Genomic DNA, 15,346 nt, shown 5'->3' on the forward strand with positions numbered 1-15,346 from the left:
CCCTATCTCACTTCCTCCAGTGTATAATTTCTGTCTACCACCCTCTCTCTCTATCATTGCTTATCTCACCTGCTCTCTCTCTTAATCTCTCTCTAAATATAATCCTCTTTCATTCATAGCCTCTAATGCCAGACTCCTCTTATTCTTTCTCCTCCAGCTTCCCTTTTCTCTGGCAGTCTATCGTCCACTCAATCCCACAAATGCTATACTCTCAACATCATCCAACTTTTCAATTCTCTCCTCAAATACTATCTCTTCTCTCCTCAAATACTATCTCTTCTCTCCTCAAATACTATCTCTTCTCTCCTCAAATGCTGTCTCTTCTCTCCTCAAATACTATCTCTTCTCTCCTCAAATGCTATCTCTTCTCTCCTCAAATACTATCTCTTGTATCTCTTCTCTCCTCAAATACTATCTCTTCTCTCCTCAAATACTATCTCTTCTCTCCTCAAATACTATCTCTTCTCTCCTCAAATACTATCTCTTTTCTCCTCAAATACTATCTCTTCTCTCCTCAAATACTATCTCTTCTCTCCTCAAATACTATCTCTTTTCTCCTCAAATACTATCTTTTCTCTCCTCAAATACTATCTCTTCTCTCCCTATCCAGATCTCCTTGCTGTCCTTCTTTCAATCCATCAGTCTCTAATTATCAATCTCTAACAATTTGAATTACATCTGAATTACATCTTTTTTTTTATTTATGTACTTTACATGTGCTGCAATCAGTAATGCTTTCTCGTACTATCAACACGTATATCCGTAGTCTCGTTCTATACCTTGTTTTGTTTTGTTTTGTTTACTTTGCTTCATGTGTTTATTTGTTTTGTCCTCTGTCTTAGTATGTTTTATTCTCTCCACGTTCCCTTGATATTATCAGTAACTTTTGTTAATTTTAATGTTGTGCCCGTTTCAATGTATGTCTTATTCTCTCCGTGCTCCCTTTATATTGTTGGTAACTTTTTATCATTTGGTATTTTAATATTTAAATTGCAATATGTGTATGATTTGTTTTCAAGGGGACATTCTATTTTAACAAGCCTCTGGCTTTCTCTGAACTGTACCTGCTACATTTTGTTAACATTTTATATCCAAACAACTTCATTACTGAATAAATGTATGAATTGAATTGAATTGAATTGAATTGTTCCTTTGCTCCCAGCTACTGTTTAATTACGTTAGTCTTTTGTCTTGATCAATCAAAGCACCACATCTACTTGTGCACAATATGTCTCCTCCTCTCTCTATTATCAACAAGAGTATTTTTCAACTACAATATATACTAGTATTTCTGTGAAACCCTCCATCTTCCCTCTATACACTATGTCCAAAAGGAAAAAAAATCCACATTGATAACTTTCAATATGATAAAACTGTTGGAATGCTTTTTCAGGGTCTAAAAATATAACATCTTACCTATATTTTGCTGAAAATCCTGTTCATTTTGGTCAAGTGGTCATAGAGAAATGTGGGTCATTGTAAAACATGTCATGGGCCTGTTTCTTCCAAGTTTAGCACTTGGATGCTCCTGGAACTGCATACCGTGTGAACACAATGGGCAGAACTTGGAGGGAAGGGATTCCTGCCATGCTTTAACATAGAGATCTTCATTTCTCTTTGACCACTGAAGCAAATTGGATGGGGTTTTCTGTGAGATGTGGGTAATACAGTAAGTACAGTTGAATTGATTCACTATTTTTAAAGTTATCATTGCAGAGGGTTTTCTTGTAATTTGGGGGGAACATAGGGTATAATGTATGCACAATTACATGTATGTTTTTCAATATTACTACATTGTACCTCCCTCTGGTTACCTTCAGCTCTCCTGCACCATCTATCACACCCTACTGCAACATCTCTCACACCCTAACTGCCCTCCATCTGATCCTATTACTTTCACAATTTTCTCATTAGGTCCCTCTTCATCACCATCTTCCATCTATCAAAACTTCAAGGTACTTTCTACCATCCTCTATCACTCTCATCCTTGACTTATCTCCTCTTGCACTCTTTCTACATCTTTTCTGCTAGAAGTATCTAACATTGATACAGGAAGACAGTGTTTGATGATGGGAGACTGCTTTGAAAGATTAAAGAAATTAATGTTTCATTTGACAAACCTGTTGTTTCATAACAGTAACGTCACATACAAAATGTAACGTGTGTCAAATTATCATCATGATTTTGTTACACACTTCCCTTCTACATACCATAAATTACTAATTGTACTCTTTTCTACAATGGCATATTTGACTCAAATAAACACATGCATATATTATGTAAACTTTTTGTTTTCATTTCAAATAGTTTTTAATATTTGTGATATCACACATCTGTACATTGGACAAGGTTGAATCACACCACATCCCATATGCACACAATCCAATACAATGGTGTACATGGAAAATTCCCAGTGTATTTTGTCACTCACTGAAGATGTAACACACAAGTTAATGACGCCTGTCTGAAGCATTTCATGACTAACTTGACTACTTTTTTATATGTGTGCAACTCCAAAGCAAGCATATGGCTCATTGGTTGATGGAAATGCTCTAATGCACAATATCTGGCATTAATTTTGAAACAGAGCAGATACTGCACACCAGTATAATGGGGAATCACTTGTAAATGTCTCATTTTGGTTTTTCATCCTATCAAGACCTGCTCTCATTTTCATGTCAAACCTATCATTCCAACTGATAAAATCATAGCGTTTGAACAACAAAGTTTTTTTTTTTTGTTTAAATACACTATCAAAATGTTCAAACTGTATGCATACTTCAAAGAGAGAAGTTACACATAACGACCTGAGCTATTCAGTGGTTTGCCAAACCTACCAACAACTTATGTCTGGAACTTACATTCCAATGAATTAACACAAAATTGTTGGCAAGATTTGTTGAGATAAAGTATGCACACATTGGAGTAGAGTATGATACTCACATATTCTGAAAATTACACACACAAAAAACCCCCAAAACAAACAAACAAACAAAAAAACCCAATACATTTGTAGCTTTAATCAGCACTCCATACATGCTTCTTGGTTATCATTTTATTATCTTGTACAATTTATGATGTACTTTTGAGCTTGGTAACGTATTTGCAGAGTTTATCAGTCCTAATCCCACATATACCATGTAAAGATTCATACATGGTGAAAATCATCCTTTCAAAGAGCAGTACAGGTACTGGAGAGTTTTCTGGCGATGTGGAGATGCTTGTTACTGATTCTTCAGTGATTCAAACCTTGAAATAAACCCCCATGGTGTAAATTATACTATATCTCTACTGCTAGAACTTGACTATAAAGATTCTAGAGTGAGAAGCTCATGATGCTGGTAGTGTATCCTTGGGAGGCAGTTTGCCCTCAGCTATCAGCTGCCTCTCTTCTTCCACCAGCTCATCCCACCTTGCCTTCTCAGCCGCAAGGCGCTTCTCACGGCGAGCAAAGTAGTACGGGTAGCGTGCCTTCTCACTCGGATGCCAGTTGTCCAGCACCTGTAAAATTGACCAGACAGGGAGAGTTATGATGAGAGCGAAACAAACAAAACAAAAGGCACACACTCACAGGCTACACTGGTTCTCATATCATCATCATCATCATCATCATCATCATCATCATGACTATATTCATATTCATATTTATATTCAAACCTCATTTGAGCATGGCAATTTCATTGGGACATGACAGTACATATAAGATTCCTCACACAACTTTAGACTTTGTAAAGAATAACTTGCTCAGTCAGAATTGAATCAAGATGCAGTCAAAGATGAAATCTACAGCAATTCGGACATTTTTCATAGAACCTTTTCCAACCTCAAATTGCAAGCTCTTGCAATTGGATGCCTGCCCCCAAGGACTTAACAAGAAAGATTTTCATTCTTTGCCCATCAAGACACTTACATACAACACAAAACTTTGCTCTAGCTGTACATTTTGAACTGGGATACTCGGGAAGAAGATAAGAATCTTGAAAATACCTGGTAAGCCAATTTCTTTTCGACTTTTTGTCCCTCATAAGGGATGAACAGAGCAAGCACATGACTCCACAAAGACAATGTCATCTTAAGGCCACCACACACTACACGATCAGACTGGTCTTAAAGTCTCAAGCCAAGCTGGGTCTTAAGACCAGTCATACGACCGGACACCGCACACTATACGACCCGACTGTAAAGCGCGCACAGTGCGCAACGCAGTGCGCACTGCGTGCGCTTGCATTTTACTGCATTGTGAATGGCTGAAAGCCTACAACCAGTCGTAGAAATTCAACATGTCAAATCTCTACGACTGGCGCTAAGACCCAGTCGTACGACCAGAAGAGGGCAAGACTGTGACGTCACACTTCTAGTCTTAAGGTCTTAAGACCAGCGAATCGGGGCAAAATCGTGTAGTGTGCGGCGGGCTTTACATCAACCAGCCATAGCATTCACATACTAAATTAACTCCCTCCAAAGGTCTTATAGATTGGCATAGTAGATTTTCTAGATTTTTTTTTTTTCTTCAGACTCCTTGAAAAAAACATGATGGGTAACCTTCACCATACAACAATTTGATGTGAGCAGACTTGGATATTCTCCACTTGCATTCGACACAACCTAAATCTAACACATGTTTATCAATTATGATCAACATTTACAAAAGTAATGAATTTAATTTTCCAATCTTTCATTTTCTTTTGTCATAGAAAAATGCATCCTTACCCATTCAGGGGCTGGGATATTGCGTTCGAACCGTGTTCCTCCTTGTGAATCAATAACTGTGGGGAAAAATGCACAAGAATAGATTTTGGTTAAAATGTTCTGATTACTCAATGTAAGAAAGTGAGTCAAAGCAATATTGTATGTCTGTAAGTAAAAGGTCACTACCACAAATGTAGTGTTCATACCCTGGTATATTATTTGTTTATCAATTAGACAAATCACGAGTAAAAGCATGTGCTAAACTGCAAATATGTACTGTCATTTCTGTATACAAAGAATCAACATGAAAACAATGTGATTACCATTATTTAGAAATGCTATACCCCTACAAACAAGAAATACTCTGCAAACCTCATGCAAAAAGACAATGAGCTTGAACATCACTGTTAGAACTGAAGAGAATAGGGAATGGAGGCACCATTATTGTGAGTAAATTTCTTGAATAGCAGTTGACTCATGAAATTCACAAAACCTAAAACACCATGAAATGTAGTCTATCTCATATACACTTACATGTACAGTCAACCTTGCCGAAGTCAAATCTATTTAGACTGAAGAACTAGCTTCGACCTAGAGAAAATTCAACTTATGAGGGAATAATACATCAGCAGAATATAAAAAGAGGACTTGAAAAGACCCTTCGACTTGGGCGATTATACAATTTGACTTATGCGAGGGCAACTTAAAAGCAAGGTTGACTGTAGTTACAGTACCATTGGACACAGCAGAAATGATGGATCAAATCTACTCACATATATAAGGCTGGGGATGCTGCTTTTCCCAGAATTCTTCTTCTCCTGCCCGGAGGATCTCTGCTGCTTTCCTCATGTCTGTCTCATTCTTGTGTTCATCAAACCTGGACCGCAGAACAGTTGCCTCATATCTAAAGCTGGGCCTGCAAACAGAACGGAGTTGATGTAAATCATACTCAGACATTTTGTAACACACTAAAAATATATACTTTGATCTGTTTGGTAACTGCATTTGTTTAGTTGACTCTCACTTTCATTTTGTTGCCTCTTCTTAGTACACCAGATTAGGGCTCCCTGCTTGCTCCAGTCTTTTCCTGTCTTTATCCCTCTGTTGTTCCTTATCTTGTTTGATGTTGCCTCCCTATTCAACTTTATCCTTCACTATTCACAGGTTGCCCCCATGGTCCTCATGATCATCACTGACCCTCCTCTGCCTTTAGTCTGTCCACCCTCCTGCTTTAATCCCCCTCCTGTTGGGATCCTTGCCCATGACCTCCATTCCTTCCCCTTTGTCTTCTTTATTTTGTGTCCATAGCCCTCCCATGACTGTTCTTGTTGTGTGTAGTCCTTATATGTGATTGCTTTCCCTGCCTGTTTGTCATTTTGCGTCTGACGAAGATTCTGCTAGGATCGAAAGCTCAGGCCCCTTTTGACTACATTTTACTCGATTGGTTCGCCACTATTGGATAAACAGTTTGCAGCAGCCTTTTTTTTTTGTGCTACACTAAAAACCCTGTAGAGGTACACTAGGGAAGAAAGAAATTGCTAACAAAATCCCTGTCTGAGAGCTGTTTAAAGTAAACACACTTTGTACAAGCAACTTCCATGAGAACAATTAGAAGTAGGGTGTCTGGAGCATTTTTGTAACTTTTGAAATTCTGTGAGAAACAAATTGTGAATTATTTCATATGAAAGAGACTTACATCATTAAGACATATTTCAAATTTCATGGCGAAATGATGTTTCTATCTTGAGAAATTTAACTTTGAAATCACAGCAATATCACCCCCTTTTTTTACGAGCACGCATGAAAATGTGACCCAAATCATGTTTGCAAACAACGCCGAAAAGCTGCATTCGCGTGTGGATCTCCAGCGATCAGGGGGGCGTTTCATCAACGAGTTCGTCGGAGTTTTCACCGACAAATTTGCTATCAGCCAATCAGACGCAAGGATTTACACTGACAACTGTTAAAAGCTAATGAAATCCTTGGTCTGATTGGCTGATAGCAAATTTGTCGGTGAAAACTCCGACGAACTCGTTGATGAAACACCCCCCTGATAATGAGCGTACAGAGGTTAGAAAATACGCGTAACAAGCGCAGAAGCCACTCCCCCTATGTCTTGTCATACCCTGTGTGCGCTGCGTGCGTACGTACGTGCTCGGTATTCAGTTTACATTCGATTCACATGTACCGTATTGAGCGCCCTACAACACGTACGAACCCCGCGTATGTATGCAGGCGCAGCTAGCTAGCTAGCAGCAGCTAGGCAGCTAGCGCAGCCCCGCCGGTAAAGTTCGGGGAGCCGAGCGGAGAGCATCGCGATTGTAGGCGGCCAGGGGAGCCGGCATGGCGAGCATGGTTCGAAGAAATATGCAGTCGATTGTCGAGAGCAGGTGCACGCAGCTCGCGTGAAATGCACAAGCTACAACCTCTACAGCCACAGGCTTGGAATTGATGCCACATTACCACTATTCGTACATGCAAAAATGGCCAAATAAGAGTCTTCCGAAATCTTTTCCACGCCCTTTTTGTCGATCGGGTGTTCGTAATACACCGCTGCCGCTACCACCACAGTAACGTTAGCTAAGGCCTACTTCGTTCGCACTTGGCTAAGCGGACATGATTGTATTCACAACCGATTTCTCGGCTTAGTGCCAGTGACTCGAGCATTGCGAGTGCACTTTCGAAATATAAATGAACAACGATAAGATCATAACCAATCCACAAGTAAACTAATAGTAGTAGACAGAAATTTAGTAGAGTCTGGTTGTTTTGCAAGACGTACGTGATTTGTGAGCGTGACTGTATTCGATATGTACAGTACAGAGTGCATGCTATGTGATGCGTGTTGTAGGAGCTATCGCAAGCGACAGCCCAGTTTCCTGCCTCGTGATATGCACATCATACACAACACATACACACACAAACGTAGTGACACACACACAGTGGTAGCTCTCTAGCTCTGCTGGCAGCATCTGGCGCGCGCCGCATGCACACGCGATCCATCCCCACACAACCGTAGAGGCCATGTGGTTTTAGACGGCGATGCGTAATCAAATTTAAATATGCATTAGCCCCTTCGCGCGAAGTTACTATGGATTCTTGCATACGAAGCCCCGCCTAAAACGTTCGCTGTGACCAAAAAATTATTGCAAGGGGTATCTTCAAGGCGATATCCCCACACCTAGGCGTGGAGCTAGCGAAAAACTAGCGGCACCATCGGATTCAGCATGTCCTCAACTATTATAGAATGGGTAGCGAGAATCCTGCGATCTGATTGGTCGAGAGCTATGTGTTCATTTTTACTGGCCGCACGCTGAGTCACAGTGGTAAACATGTTATCGCGCACTTAGCAAGAGTACGCGTACTTGTAACAAAGGTTCGCGCACTAAAGCAAGCGTTCGCGCACTCGGCTTGGCCATGCATCCAGTAAAAACTTATGCATGGCTGGCCATGCATCCAGTAAAAACCGTAAGTACGGGTATGCATGCCCTTTACGGAAAGCCAAAAGGAAATGCATCCAGTAATTTTGTCATCGGGTAACACGATAGAAAACTGGGTTTTTGACAAGAAAATTACCCATTCTATAAATCAAATGACGCACATGTCTTTTCGTGCGTCAGTCGGAATATAGTGTGCATGCGGTAACTATGGAATTTAGCCTAAACCCACTCGGCTTCGCCTCGTGGGTTAAGCATTCCATAGTTACCTTATGCACACAATATACAAATGACGCACAGGTCTGAGTGCGTCAGTCGGAATTGTGTGCATAAGGTAACTATGGAATGCTTAACCCACGAGGCGAAGCCGAGTGGGTTTAGGCTAAATTCCATAGTTACCGCATGCACACTATATTCCGACTGACGCACGAAAAGACATGTGCGTCATTTGATTTATAGAATGGGTAATTTTCTTGTCAAAAACCCAGTTTTCTATCGTGTTACCCGATGACAAAATTACTGGATGCATTTCCTTTTGGCTTTCCGTAAAGGGCATGCATACCCGTACTTACCGTTTTTACTGGATGCATGGCCAGCCATGCATAAGTTTTTACTGGATGCATGGCCAAGCTGAGTGCGCGAACGCTTGCTTTAGTGCGCGAACCTTTGTTACAAGTACGCGTACTCTTGCTAAGTGCGCGATAACATGTTTACCACTGTGACTCAGCGTGCGGCCAGTAAAAATGAACACATAGCTCTCGACCAATCAGATCGCAGGATTCTCGCTACCCATTCTATAATTCCGACTGACGCACTCAGACCTGTGCGTCATTTGTATACTAGTATGTCTCACGGCAATACAAATACCGAAGCAGACGCTGAGATATGGGGATAGATGTGCTTCTATCGATTTTTACATCAATTTATCGTCGGATTCATGTACCGCCGTTCTGATAGGATATGGAGAAAAACTTCCTCTTTCATATGATACCAAATTTGTTAGGATTCGTTAATGGCATGGTCTGGGGATTTGGCAATAAAGGCGAAATTTTGCTCAAAAATGCTGGGTCAAAACGGCGTAGGCGCGCGGCTCCATTGCATTCTATGGGACTTGCGTGTTATGAGATAGATGAGCTGAACTGATGATATCACACTCACACTCTTTCTCACTCAGAGCCAGAAACTTGGCATCTAGCCTCTCTGGCAATTGTGCACTTTACGGCCCTATATTATCGGTACCTTATTCGCCGTATGCCAAGGTGATATCCCATGAACCACCACACACTTAGCAGCTGGTAAGCTTTTCTTGCAGTATGGAACGCCGTTTGACAAGTGATAAGGTCACTAAAGGCCCGCCACACTCACTGCGCTTAAATTCTGCGGAGTGGACACATCAAACACTATTGTGCGATCGCGCAAACCAACCACGCGGGCGAGGATTGTGTGTGTGTGTGTGTGTGTGTGCCCATGTAATGACTGCCCGTAAATCGGTAGCTATACACACTTCGCACGGCGTCTGGTTGGGCTCAGGGAACGGTATTGTAGGCCTGGACGAAATAAACACTAATAGACTGACGAATCGGGATAAGATTATGGGTTTATTTTAATTATAATTTCACAGAATGATTTTGCCAAGGCCGCGAGTGGACATATGTCCTCTGAAATAGGTTAATTAGTGATCCCCTGCTTTAGATATAACGCAGAATTCATTCATTTAAAATCATGATTGAAGCACGGAAGTTTACCGTTGCATTCCGTTGTGTGCTAATGCACAGCATCCCGTTTGTCTGGGGTCTGCTCACGCTCGATCATGCCACGCCTCGCAGCGAAAGGCGTTTATTGAGCAACCATGTGGCGTACCGTAAGTGCTTTCATCACGCACACACTAGTGGTGTAAGCTCAAGCTATGATCGGATCGGAAAATCGGATCGGCAAATTTTCCGATAAATCGGTATCGGATCGGAAATCGGCAAAATGATCGGCAACGTATTTTCGCGTGTTTTGCGGCTTTTGTTTGTTTGTTTGCTTGTTTTTTACGACCCTACCCCCCCCCCCCCCCCCCCGTTCCCGGGCGCGCTTCCGTGGTATGGTGTTTTTTTTTAAAGCATTTTTTAAAGCAAATTATTTACAAAAAAAAAAAAAAAAAAATTTTCCTCTTTGTCCTCTTTTACCGTGCATGAATCTCGCAAATACGAACATAAATAGTACCAGTGGATCGTACAGTTTTAACGTTACAACTTGCGTCGACGAAAAATGTTACTAAAAGTATACGAAATTATTTTATCCATTTGTGACAAAATTACGTAACTAATGTGTATGCTTGCATCGGATTTTATCTTTTCGGCGATTTTGTTTTTCAAGGACGTGCACGCGATTTATAAGTAAAAAAAAGAAGAAAACTCGGAGGAAGAATTAAGACAATATTGCCGCAACTAACGTATAAATGCCTTCGCACTTTCAATGTTGGCTTTAGCTTAACTTTGCGTGGCGATGATTTCCAATGTCAGAAATTATCTTCTCTTCTGTGACATATAGTTATCACGTACTTACAATTGTAAAGGTATACATGTTTGCATCGCATTGTATCATTTCGTTCGCCTATTTCGTAACTTTAAAGATCACACGGATTAGAAGAAAAAGAACGGAAAGAAAAAAGGAAGATGAGAATGTGTAACTAACGCAGCGGCATCGCACTATCAACGTCGCTGTGAAAGAAGTTTTTTATGCATGATCGTTGGTATTTATCACGTAACAAAAGTGCACAAAATGCGACGAGATTATCGGGAAAAAGAATAATTCATAAGATTATCGCAGTCTCGTTGAAATTTGGAAACAATTGGCGCAAAAAGGATCTTGAATTCGGTCCTGCATGCCCTGTTGGTTATCAAAAAAAAGCATGCACAAATCATCGCAATCCCGCTGATATTTGAGGTAGAAATAGGCGCAAAAAAGATCGTGATATTCGGCCGAGTCGTATGGCCTATACCTTTTAAGAACGCATAAAAATGCGAAGAGATTATTGGCAGAAAAATCAAGGACATATTTTCAGCCCCTTCTGGCGCGTGCATGATAAAGATTACAGCCGAATATCAAATCATCGCAATCCCGTTGAAATTTGAGGAAACGATAGGCGCAAGAAGGATCTCGAATTCGGCCCAGCATGCTGTGTATTTTTCAAAAAACGCATGATCAATTGCGAAGAGATTTTCGGGAGGAAAAATAATGAAGAACGCATTTTCAACCCTTCTGGTGCGTGCATCACAAAAGATTAGAGCAGAAATAATTCATGAAATCAACGCAATCCCGCTGATTTTGAGGGAGAAAATAGATTAAAAAAAAGATCATGAATTCGGCCGACCGTGTCGTTTACCTTTTAAGAACGCATGTACGAAATTCAAAGAGATTACCGGGAGAAAAATAAAAGGCAAATTTTCAGTGCCTTTTGGCGCTTGCATCATAATTGTTACAGCCGATTAATAATTTGAGATCATCGCAATCCCGTTGAAGTTTGAGGAAACAATAGGCGCAAAAAGAATCATGAATTCGGTCGTGTTGTATGTCTCTTAAGAACGCATTTACGAAATTTGAAGAATCTTCATATCGGGAAAAAATAAAGGACACATTTTCAAAACCCCTCTTAGCGCGTGCATCAAAGATTACAGCCGAATAATAATCCATGAAATCATCGCAATCCCGTTGAAATTTGAGGAAACGGTAGGCGCAAAAAGGATCTCTAATTCGGCCGTGCATGCTGTGTATCTTTCAAAAACGCATGCAGAAATGCGAAGAGATATTCGGGAGAAAAATAACGCATTTTCAACTCTTCTGCATGGTGCGTGCATCACAAAAGTTCAGAGCCGAAGTAATTCATGAAATCACCGCAATCCCGTTAAAGTTTGAGGAGACAATATAGGCACAAAAAGAATTCGGCCGTGAATATCTCAGTTCTAATCCGAGAGGATGCATTTACGAAATGCGGAGAGATTATCGGGAAAAAGTATAAAGGACACATTTCCAACCCCTTTTGGCGCGTGCATCGTAAAAGATTACAGCCGTAGTAATTCATGAAATCGTCACAATTTGAGGTAAAAATAGGCGCAAAAAGGATCGTGAATTCGGCCGTGTTGATTATCTTTTAAGAACGCATTTACGAAATTCGAAGATATTAGGGAGAAAAATAAAAGACACATTTTCAACCCCTTTTGGCGCGTGCATTATAAAAGATTACAGCCGAAATAATTCATGAAATCATTGCAATCCCGTTGAAGTTTGAGGAAACAAGAGGTGCAAAAAGAATCATGAATTCGGCCGTGTCAATCTTCTAATCCGAGAGGACACATTTACGAAATGCGAAGAGATTATCGGGAGATAAATATAAGGCGCACTTTCAACCATTCTGGTGTGTTCATCACAAAAGATTACATCCGAAGTAGTTCATGAAATCGTCACAATCCCGCTAATATTGAGGTAGAAATAGGCGCAAAAAGGATCGTGAATTCGACCCTGTCGTACATACCTCTCAAGAGCGCATGCACAAACGCGAAGAGAATATCGGGAGAAAAATAAAGAACCCCTTCTGGCACGTGCATCAGATAATAGTAATACTACAGCTAAAATAATTCATGAAATCATCGCAGTCCAGCTGAGCAACAAGAGTGTGAAATGCGCAGCAAGTTAAGTATGATAAACGCGTGTTTAATTCTCCACGTGCGCCGATGTTTACAAAAAGTCACAAACGCATTTGATACAATCTGAGTTTGTTCATAATCATTTTACACTTTAATTCACAAGCAAACATTCAATTCTTTTAAAATGATTTTACGCACGAAGAAGAGATAGGAGTACAAATCATCACAAATTCGACCCTGCAGTGTACTTTCAAGAACGCATACAAGATACGCGAAGAAATTTTCGGAGAAAAGTTAAAAACCGCATTTCAATCCCTTCTTTATTTTTTCTTCCTTTTTGTATCAACAATTCAATTCGCAAATGATCCTTTTCGTTCCTTCTCAATGTAATGATCCGTAAACAATGCAAGTTTTCAAAATATTAATCTGTAAAATGTATTTTTTTTTGGGGGGGGGTACTAGTGTCGACAAAAAACATGAAAATAAATTTGCAAGTCATTTAATACTTTTTTAGGTTGTTGTTGACCAGTAAATTTTCTGTTCGGACCAATAAAAAAATTGGTAAAACGGGGTATTTACTGGTCCTACAGAGACAGGTCGGACCGGTAGAAAAAATGGGTTTGTGTGCAGCCCTGATTATGATTATCATCAATACTCAATAATCATGTCAAAGAGGTACTGCGTTAAAGAAAATTTCGGACATAAGACGTCATTTCAGCGCCGCAAAATTGAGCAAAACGCAGCGCGATGCCGCTCCGTTAGTTGCACCAATATTTTCTTCTCCTTCCTACGATTTTTCGTTTTTTTTTTCCTTCAAAATTGCGTGCATGCTCCTTGAAAAGCAAATTCCCCTAAATGATAAAAGCCGATGCAAGTATAAACATCGGTTACGTGAAAAGTATCAATAGTTATGTCATAAACGGAAGGATAATATTTTACACCTTATAATATAATTTTGTACTATCAAAAAGTAAAATTTTTCATCGTAAGTTGTAATTTAGTGATATGTTCGTATTTGTGAGAGTCACGTTCATGAGCGGTGCGCTGTGACACGCGGTCCGTTTTTTTTTTTTTTTTTTTTTTTTTTTTGCGCTAAATGCGTCACCGATCCACCGATTTTTTTCGAAGATCGGCGATCGGTAAAAAATTGCCGATCATGCATGATCGGTATCGGATCGGCATCGGATCGGATGATCGGTTACACCACTAGCACACACACACACACCCACTGCATCCCAACGTGGAATCTCACACACATGCACACAGTATAGTGCCGGACGACACGCTGTCGAACCCGCGGTGCCTGATAGGTACTCGAATTCGCATGCACTGATCGATAAGGGCAAAATCTCGCACCGATAATATAGCCATATAATTATAAATATCTATGTTGTACTAAGGGCCGTAAAGTGCACAATTGCCACCCTGCCTAATCCTACTGATAAATGTGAAAAAAGAAAGGTTGCGGTTGCTTCAATCACCAAACAGAAATTCTCCATAATCAGGTCCCAGCATCAGCAGAGACTCTTGATTTGCCTGGGCATGCAGCGTGCATGCATTCGAACGAACAACTTTATACTGTAGTTTTAGACTCTTATCGCCATTATTGGCAATGAATTATAACGTAGAAATCTACGTGTATTATGACCTGGTTTACTCACGTAGTTCTGTATGAATGGGACCGTGCACAAAAACGGCGTAGGAAAGAAGCGGACAACTAAAAGGCGAAGGGTACCTAAAAATTACCAAGGATGACCTCTACAACATTCGTGCACACCAGATAAGTAAGTAGGAAAGGAGGGTTGATTTCAAATTACCTATCAGGAATCCATGATTCCAGATGCCTCACAGATTTCTTGTACAATCTTAACACTCTTTGAGCGTGTGAAAGTACTTTCGTCGCCGACATGTTGAAAGCGCTATTATCGATCATGAGCAGTAATCGATCAGATCAGAAACGAACACAGTTAGGCTAGGCCAAGACAAAAAGAGTACATAGGAAAACATAAAACAGAATAAGAATAAAGAATTAAAATTTTAACAGAATTAAAATGCTATGATGAAAGAGGAAGGAAAAAGAAAGAGGGAAGAAAGAGAAGAACAAGAAAATAGAAGAAGAAGAAGAAGAAGAAGAAGAAGAAGGAAAGAAAAAAAAAACAGGAGAAAAACAGGAGATCAGCAGAAGAATGAGAAGAGAAGATACCATATCTCTCTTTTGAATTCTATAGACAATCTGTACTTACTCTCTCTGTTTGATTTCTACTTATACTTCTACGTGGATACTCAGCAACGTCCAAAACTGGATATATTACTTTTAGAGTTGCAAATACTGGTAATGCCTCTATGCTGCGTATTGTCTGTTTGTTTTGTTTTACATGTTTGTTTTCAGGTACAGTATATTTCACATAGTGTAAGCAGAGATACTACTGAACCAGCTTTGTGTATTCTCTATATCTCTTTTGAGGGCGACGTGACTCCTGTTAAAACGAAGTCCTAGACCGGGACCGACAGTTTTCTTTCAATGTATCGAAATTTTGTTATAATAGCCAAATTGTAAAGTACATGTACATGTATACATATAAAGATAAACAG

The 15,346-nt window shown here is 40.1% G+C and overlaps 1 protein-coding gene across 1 annotated transcript; it reads right to left on the bottom strand.

The window, feature by feature from the left end:
* Positions 1 to 2,982: 2,982 nt before the first annotated feature.
* Positions 2,983 to 14,667, bottom strand: LOC139743467 (NADH dehydrogenase [ubiquinone] 1 beta subcomplex subunit 9-like). The gene is made up of 4 exons (XM_071653952.1): positions 14,572 to 14,667; positions 5,463 to 5,605; positions 4,711 to 4,766; positions 2,983 to 3,501 (listed from the first exon to the last, which is right to left on the bottom strand). Exons 1-4 carry the CDS (start codon positions 14,661 to 14,663, stop codon positions 3,331 to 3,333), a joined length of 462 nt encoding a protein of 153 aa, XP_071510053.1. The 5' UTR covers positions 14,664 to 14,667; the 3' UTR covers positions 2,983 to 3,330.
* Between the last annotated feature and the right edge of the window lie 679 nt (positions 14,668 to 15,346).

Source organism: Diadema antillarum, unplaced genomic scaffold (assembly GCF_040938485.1).
Source record: "Diadema antillarum isolate AM-2024a unplaced genomic scaffold, OU_Dant_1.0 seq00001083_RagTag, whole genome shotgun sequence".
Taxonomy (NCBI): Eukaryota; Metazoa; Echinodermata; class Echinoidea; order Diadematoida; family Diadematidae; genus Diadema; species Diadema antillarum.

Excerpts from the sequence above, each read along its gene's own strand:
- LOC139743467 (XM_071653952.1), bottom strand. The coding sequence starts at position 14,663 with ATGTCGGCGACGAAAGTACTTTCACACGCTCAAAGAGTGTTAAGATTG. Across the intron at positions 5,606-14,571 it reads GAATCATGGATTCCTGATAG|GCCCAGCTTTAGATATGAGG; the intron begins GTAATTTGAAAT and ends TTCTGTTTGCAG. Across the intron at positions 3,502-4,710 it reads ATATCCCAGCCCCTGAATGG|GTGCTGGACAACTGGCATCC; the intron begins GTAAGGATGCAT and ends TCAATTTTACAG.